General features: G+C 42.9%; 1 protein-coding gene across 1 annotated transcript in view; it reads right to left on the bottom strand.

Annotated features, from left to right (window-relative positions):
• Positions 1-4662: 4662 nt before the first annotated feature.
• Positions 4663-8140, bottom strand: part of ANKRD26 (ankyrin repeat domain 26) — a 71768-nt gene continuing 68290 nt past the window's right edge. Inside the window, exons 45-46 of the mRNA XM_009883697.1 lie at positions 5587-5632; positions 4663-5153 (exon numbers count right to left, since the gene is read on the bottom strand). Of these exons, the coding sequence (XP_009881999.1) occupies positions 5005-5153; positions 5587-5632 (195 nt within the window). The 3' untranslated portion in view covers positions 4663-5004. The remainder of the gene's footprint in view (positions 5154-5586; positions 5633-8140) is intronic.

Raw genomic sequence — 8140 nt, 5'->3', positions numbered from 1 at the left:
TTCAGCAGTTTATCAATCCTGTGCCTCATGAGCACTGAGGACCTGCGGGCTGATGTCCTGGGTTGGCCCATCCCCATGGCCCTGCCCAGCCATACTGGTGCTGTGTCCAACCCTGGTCAGCCTCAAAGGGCCTGATTCTGATGCTGACCCTGGCCTGGGGACAGAACTCCCACCTGGCTCGTAAACAGGAACTTGCCTGGTTGGACCTGGCCACGGTCTTTGGGTCCACCCTGCTTGCCTAGTTCTGGAGTGGTGGGACTGGGCTCTGGCTGGCAACGCCCCTGCTCCCACTGCTCCATCACTGGTCATGGCTGCAGCTCAGTGCTTGGCGGCTGCTTCCCAGCAGCTGTCATCCAGTACAACATCTTCCCGGCCTCAGGAGCTAAAGCTGTGGCCTCAGCAGGGTTTCTTTTGTGTTACAAGATTGACTCTACGTGCACAACTGCACGTTCAAAGGAATTGGCATCCATGCCAAAGAGACACATATGCAGACCCGTGTTTTGGCTTTGTGTGCAGCAGACTGTGTCTGCACAGACCCTTTCAGCAGACAGAGGTTGCCTCATGGAGGGACAGCCAGGCTTCCGCAAGAAATAAGTATCCCAAAGGTCCCCATGTGTGCCTAGTTTTTCAATGGACATCTGACCCTTGGCTTCCAATTGATAGTGCATCACCACTGCAAACCGGCGAGCAGTTCAACATGCCCATTAAAATCACACCTCTTCACTCTGTTTTCAAGCATCCACTTAGTTGATTTCTCCCATGACAAACCTGAAGACACCAAAGCTGTTGAGGCCGTGCCAGTGGCTGGCTGGCTGCAAGGCACGCAAGTATCATTCTGCCCCCATGTAAACTGAAGAACACTGCATGACAAATAGCTTGCTATAAAAAAAAGAAACCATATGATCTGTTACTGAAACAAGATCCCTAGTTTTAGTATCACTGGAGGGCACCAAAGGCTACACATAGACACATATCGGTGCATTCAGGGCTTTACAGAATGCACATCTCGTCGTCTTTCCCTTTTTTGTAGTTGTGATGCTCCAGAGCAGCTGGAGTAGTATAAACTACAGAACTAGTATTCACTTCTGTTTTGAAACCTCACCTGCAATTCCAGTATATAAGCCATAACCGTCCAGCATTGAGGCTTCTCTGGTGATGGCAGACTCAGAAAGGAAAAGGATTTTTTTTTTTTTTTCCCCCTGTGTGTCTGGAATGGCCTCAGACTCCAGTTTCTCCAACAATCTAATTTGACCTTTCAGGTCTGAATCAAGACCATTAATCTCTTTCTTCTTACTAATGCCGTGTAAGACATCAGGCATGTGAAAGAAATTGCTTAATTTGGAAGGATAGGAACACAGGAACTATAATATGAATAAAATTTTGTAATATGCTGAAAAGCAGACCATGGTTGGAGCCAAAAGGGTTGGAGGGAAGGGACTGATGACTGCATGTTAGAGAGGAGAACGCTGAAAGGAAGAGACACTGCCAACACACAGGTAGACTGGCATACCGTAAACAAGAAGCTGGACGTTATTTCCCAAAGTATGGAAAATGAAGCTGCACCTCATGTGGAAGAGGACTATGCTCCGGAGCTGAAGGTGTGATGGATATGGTAGAAACCAAAGCTCATGTTACAGGAAGAGCTCCCTAAACAAGGCATAGTTGAAGAGATGGGGTTTGGTAGTGGGAAACATCTATTCGCATGGTACGTTTGCTTGTTCAAAGTCTCATACATTTCAGCCTTGCTTAAGGAAGATGTTTTTTGTCTGATGCAGAGCCAAAACCTCCTTGTTCTAGAGTGCAAAGGACAATGGCAGGGGGGTGCAGGAACAAGCTGAAATTCCCTTGTTCACTTGCAATTTACCTGTATTGTGGGCATTGTATGAACAAAATGAAAAAAAAACCTACCTCAACATGCACCCACTATGTGCCAGCAGTACGTGATCAAGCACTAAGACACGAGGTAACTGGTCCAGATGCTCAGACAGAAAATATGAAAGATAAGACACCTAAACAAAAGATCAATTCCCTGTTTTATAGAACAGGATACAGCTCTGTTTCAGGATAAATAGTGACCTCGTGTATTGTCATGTAACGTGGCAGCAGCACCGCTTTCAGGGTAGTTGGGACTGTTTCCAACAAGCAGCAAGAACCAGCCACCCTCTTCGCTAGTGAACGAGAAAACAAATGCAGCAACTTTCAAGTTAATGAATTGACTTGACTTTCCTTTACCCACTACCCTCGTGGTAACAGTTATGAACAATTGTTACGCAAGATGTTAACACTGGCTTTCAGTTTGGTTTGTCCAGCAGCCAATAAACTTCACTTCTCACCGAGAGCCACCAGTAAAGAAGCATTTACCTTTGGCTTTTCTAGGCAAACGGAACTTGTAGCTTGTTTGGTTTTAGTCACAGGTGGCTTATCTCTATATCCAGATGAAGGTGGTGAGAGGTGCCTCTAAGGTAAAGGGAAGATGAAAACAGGACAAAGTTGGTCAGTATGCTTATAGGACACCAGATTTATATTCCGTCTGTAAAGGGAAGTGAAGCAGTTAGAGCTGCAGAGGTCAGCAATGAATTATAAGCCAATGCCTGGGTATTTCAGAAGTCAAGACCTACTGGGTGGACATATTAGTGCTATGGTAGCACTACTCAAGCAGCCTTTAATCGATCTTTCAAGCCACTACTCTGCCAATGAATAAAAATGAAAAAAACCTTAGTGTTTTGTGGCCACAATTCAACGCATTTTGAAGACAGAAAGACTTGCTTTCACTTACTTACACTGTTTGCTCTTGAGGAAAAAGCAACTGGCATAATGAGATTTTCTGAAACAGAATTGTATGTTCTGTACAACTGATTTTAAAAATTTAGCAATTCTGTTGCAGCTACTGACCTGAATGGGTTGCTAACCTACCTTAGCAAAGACATTAAGAAACACACTTGCTTTTTCTTTGGAAAGGGATCGGGAAGTTCCAAAACTGAACTTGATTGTTATGGTGTAAGCCAGAGAGAGCCTTGCTAAAGTCAAGGTAAGCAACACACACTGCTTTCCCTCTGTCCACTGAATTACTCACATGATTGTAGAAGGCTACCAGACTGACATGGCATGATTTCCCACTCTGCAAACCCATGCTGACTCCCTCCCTGTCACCCACTACCTTCTGCCCAGACCACAAGAAGGATTGCTCTAAAATAAAGGAAGAATCTGGGAATATTAGCAACACCTCAACTCTAGTCCACGATCTTAACACAACTGTGCTTCGAGCTTCCCCAGAAGAAAAGGACACAGACACACGCTGGCCTTCTGCCTGGCGTCCAGGACAGGCTGAAGATGCAGCTATGAACAGAGCTGAAGTGAGCCAAGGAGAGCTTTGGAGAGTTATATGGGAAGGGAGGCAGCTGGAAAGCAAAGTCAAGAAGGGGAACATTAAAACAAAGACATGTACTAGATTACAAACTTTATTAAATATCAAGTTGAAACAGAATATCTGGAATTAAATACAGTGTATTAGCTTCACAAAAATGTATTCATATAAAAAAAGAATAGTGTCACAGCAGCATTCATTGCTTTCCTCACTGCCTGTTAACTCAAGTCCTTGAACTAGTGGGTAAAATCCCCAAATTTTTCCAGTCATAATTCACCTCAGTACAACCATTCTCACTTTTCCAGAACTGGGACTTTGTTCTATAATCTTCTGATCACTAGTGACTTTTGCAGACAGGCAATGACAACTGCAAATCTTCAGTATCAACAGGTAACTCCCTGAAATACATAAAGCTGCTTGTTTTATGGACACAAATGTCCCACAACACTGGATAACATCTGGGCTACAGCCACCATATCATCAGCTGCTAGCAGCAACAAAGAGATTGGCAATCCTATCACACAAGTTTTGGAAAGTACCGAGGAGACTGAAAGTTTTTATATTAACATTCCTTCCCCCCCCCCACCATATCAAGTGTTTCAGGTGCACCACAGTGTTGATGTAGGAACTGCGAACGTCTAAAGCTGCAGCAATTTTTAATACAAAAATCAACATGAATACCATGAGAGGCAATGGGCACAAACTGAAACACAGAAGGTTCCATCTGAACATCAGGAAACACTTCTTCACTGTGATGATGAACAAGCACTGGCTCAGGTTGCCCAGGGAGGCTGTGGAGTCTCCATCCTTAGAGATATTCAAAAGCCAACATGGTCCTGGGCAACTGGCTCTATGCTGTCCTCCTTGAGCAGGAGGGCTGGACCAGATGACCTCCAGAGGTCCCTTCCAACCTCACCCATTCTGTGGTTCTGTGATGGCCTTGGGCAACCTGGTCTAGTGGGAGGTATCCCTGCCCATGGCAGGGAGGGTAGAACTCAATGATCTTTAAGGTCCTTTCCAACCTAAACCATTCTATGATTCTATACCAAAAAGATCACATAACAACTTTCTTGGCACTCCTATACACTCACAGTAATTTTAAACCTAAGGCGCATAAAGTGACAGCAATGTAAAGTGCTCTATTCTCCAGCTTGAACACTGGTAAAACTTTCACTTGATCAGCAGAAATATTCACTGCATCAGGACTGAAGCAGCAGGCTCAATGCACATAAAATAATGTCCTAAGCATTATAATAACACTGGAAACATTAAAAACACGTGAAATGAAAAGATTAAACAGAACAAAGAGAATGCTTTTGTTAAAACACAGAACATGAGTGGAGCAAAATAGTGCATCTGCCCTAATAAGAAACATTTTGACAGTTCTGTCAAGCTCAAGAATCAAGATTAGTCAATCTGCTAGTCAGAAAAAATAGATATGGTTCTTATTGTGAGTGCAAAATAAAACAACTATGCATCAATAAACAGGTAAGTGCAATGTGCTTGACATCCATTTAATGGAATTGGAATTTATGTTCAGTCTGCAATGAACATGTTTTCACATCTGAACCGTGGGATGGGAAACCATAGATGCACTGTGTAAACAAAATGATTTCCAGAGCCTTTCCCTAGCATTTTGTTCAAATCAGATAATTTTTGGTTAAAACATCCCGGTACTCCTGTATTGCCCTGCAAAGGGGATCCTGGTCAACATGGAAATTTTTTGAAGATCCATCAGTGGATACCATGGGAGAAGCTCCAGCAGACCCAGTTTCAAGTTCAGCAGTGGCTAGGGAAAAAGGAGACAAGATTCCCGGTGTTACTTTTACAGTAGACAGTGCCAAATAAGTCACTGTAAAAACATTATGGGTAACTGGAGAGACTACAGTCCAGAGAGAGATTTAAAAACTTCCCCGGGAACACAGCAATGAAAGGGCTAGACACAAAGGAAGAAACACATTTTTTCCACATTTGCTTATCGGTCAACAGTATTTCTAAAGCTAGAAATTCCAGAGGCTACACACTGAACAACTTCAGCGAATCCACAAATTACTCCTGCTTACACCAGTGCTAAATTTAGCCCCTCTTCACAAATCTCAAGTGTCTGTTTTCCTAAACATTCAAACCACTGTTTTATTGGAACACTACTCCTAAAACCCATTATTTTCAAGAGTTAAGTCATCTTTTTCCTTAAAAACATTCCTAACGTAATGACACATTACCCTGTTCAAGTTCTTTAGTGATTTTTTCATCCAGTTCCCGCCGTACCTAGAATTATACAGAAAACACGCAAGTAAATATTTTAACAGTTGAATTTTTGTAGTATTAAACTTCTAAGACATTCTTAAACCACAGGCATAACATGTCATAAAAACTGAAAATATCAACTCAAATGGAGAGACCTTGGTTTGGGGTTTGATTTTTAATGAAGATAAACCCTTGGTCAGCCAGGCTGTAGCATTCTCATTGCTGAGCAACATTAACTGTAGCACAAAACAATCTGTAAATCACCAGCTGGTTTATAACTGAGCATTTAAAAAATATACAGGAAGAAAGCACAGTGGCGTAACTACAATGAAGATATGGCTAAAGTCTATCATCAAATACATGAGCAGAATGTCAGCTAAACGCTGAGATATGCACAAATGCCATCCATAGGGACAAATTCAGTTGTGGCTGGCTTCTGCAGCTTCATAAGAGAAGAGATGCAACAGCAGCTGCTGCAGGATTGACATACACTGTTACGTAGAAAAAAGCACGCGTCAATATTCTTCTTTTTTCCAACTTAAGATGGAAAATTCAAAGAGCTCCTACAGATCATGCCAAGATTTTTCTTTATTGTTATTGCAAATACCATGACATGCATATATAAAAATATAAAAACACACACAATTTTTTCTTGTGAACTTCATACTAAGAAAAGATAGCAACAGCTACAGCTTCTACACAACAAGTGCTGTGGGCTTTATTATGTAAACAAAATCAGCTCAGATCACCAGAAAGGAGCACTTACCCCTTTCTCCCCTAGAAGGTGGTTATTGCTACCAATTAAGTTATTCTCACTTATGTGTCTGACTTCTAAGCCTTCATAAGAAGAAATCAGATCTTTTGAAGAGTCGTACTCCAAGCGCTATATGCTGTTGTTTACATTTGATGATACTTTTGACTCCTACATTTTTTCCTATAAGTCTGTGACACATAGAAGTGATTTTCAAAATAGATACCATACAGCTTCCAGGCCTATGACAGCCACAAAGATGCTGAAGGGCTTGGACCACGTGAGCCGTGTGGAGAGGCTGACAGAGCTGCGACTGTTTCTTTGCTGGAGTAGAGAAAGCTCAGGGGGACCTTATCTGTGTGTATAAATACCTGGTGGGGGGAGTAAAGAAGATGGCACCACTGAAAAGAGTCTGGCTCTAAGTAAAAGAACAAGAGGAACAGGCACAAATCGAAATAGAGGAAATTTCATTTTAACATAAGACTTTTTTTTTTTTTTAAAACTCTAAGACTGATCAAACACTGGAACAAGTTGCCCAGAAGAGGTTGTGGAGTGTCCATCCTTGAAGACGTACAAAACCTGGCTGGACATAACCCTGAGCAACCTGCTACGGCTGACCCTGCTTTTAGCAGGGGTGGAGTTGGACTAGGTGATCTTCAGAGGCCCCTTCTACCCTCAGTCATTCTCCGATTCTCTGAGTTTAGTACTGAATCCCTTGGGGAATAAGTATTTATTCTACGAAACGAGCATGCTCACCTAGCAACACATCAACCAAAAAAACCAACAAACATAAACCCCTCAAAATCTAAAACACTGCACAATGTACTCAACAGGCCACAGACAGCGAGAGCCTCAGGAAGGGAAGCACTCTGCACAAGAGCAGCAGTAACAGGCAGTAACTCCAAGGGCCAAAGAAGTGGGGTCATAAATCAGCAAAGTGGAGGGAAGTGCCCTGTCTCCAGGGATAGCTGAGACCAAATTCACCAGCTCCTCCCCAAGAGGAGAACCACACAGCGGTACTTCACTGGAATAGTCTCTGTCTTCAGAGACCTGTAATTCTTTCCAAGCAGACACACGCAGCAGCAAAATCCTGAGGAGAACAGACCCGCTAAGACGTGAAATGAGACACAGGTAACAGAAAAAAAAGCAGGAAAGCTAATGCCTAGACCAAAAGATGACCCAAAACCAGGACCAATCCTAAGCAAAGCAGTAGTAGTTGAGATGTTAGAAGAAACCACTTTCCCTGGTTTCTGGAACCTTCACAATGATCAGAAGCACCACAGGACCCTCCACAACACGTGTGGATGAATCAAGAAAAGAAAAAGATCTTGTTTTGCTCTTATTCATTCCATGAACATCTTTGTGATTCTCATCCATGCCTAAGGAAGGAGAAATAGGTCGAAATAAAGCCAACACACTGATTTCTGAAAAGGGAGTGAAGAGCAAGGCAAAATACACCTTTGAGGACTATAACTTGCCTCCACTGTTCTCTGTCCTCCCAGCCCCCTGGAAAAGGCATCACAGCTGACTACCCCAAACCTCCTGAGCAGGTACTTCTCATCTCACTGCACATCTCTTCGGGCAGTAACATACGAGTTCCCTTGCAGCAGTCAACTTTTCAATAATTCTTTTCCAGAAAGCAGTGTTGACTTACTACTTACCCACATGGGTTGCCTGAGCCCAGAGTAAGTTGGATCTTGTAAGACTCCATGAGATGATACTTAGAGTCTAGGAATTCAACTTCAGAACCGTACTGGGTCTCCAGGCACAACCGCTCT

This window comes from Charadrius vociferus, unplaced genomic scaffold (genome assembly GCF_000708025.1).
Source record: "Charadrius vociferus isolate BGI_N301 unplaced genomic scaffold, ASM70802v2 scaffold43, whole genome shotgun sequence".
NCBI lineage: Eukaryota > Metazoa > Chordata > Aves > Charadriiformes > Charadriidae > Charadrius > Charadrius vociferus.
The sequence above is the reverse complement of the archived record's forward strand: the minus strand, read 5'-3'. Positions and strand labels throughout refer to the sequence as shown.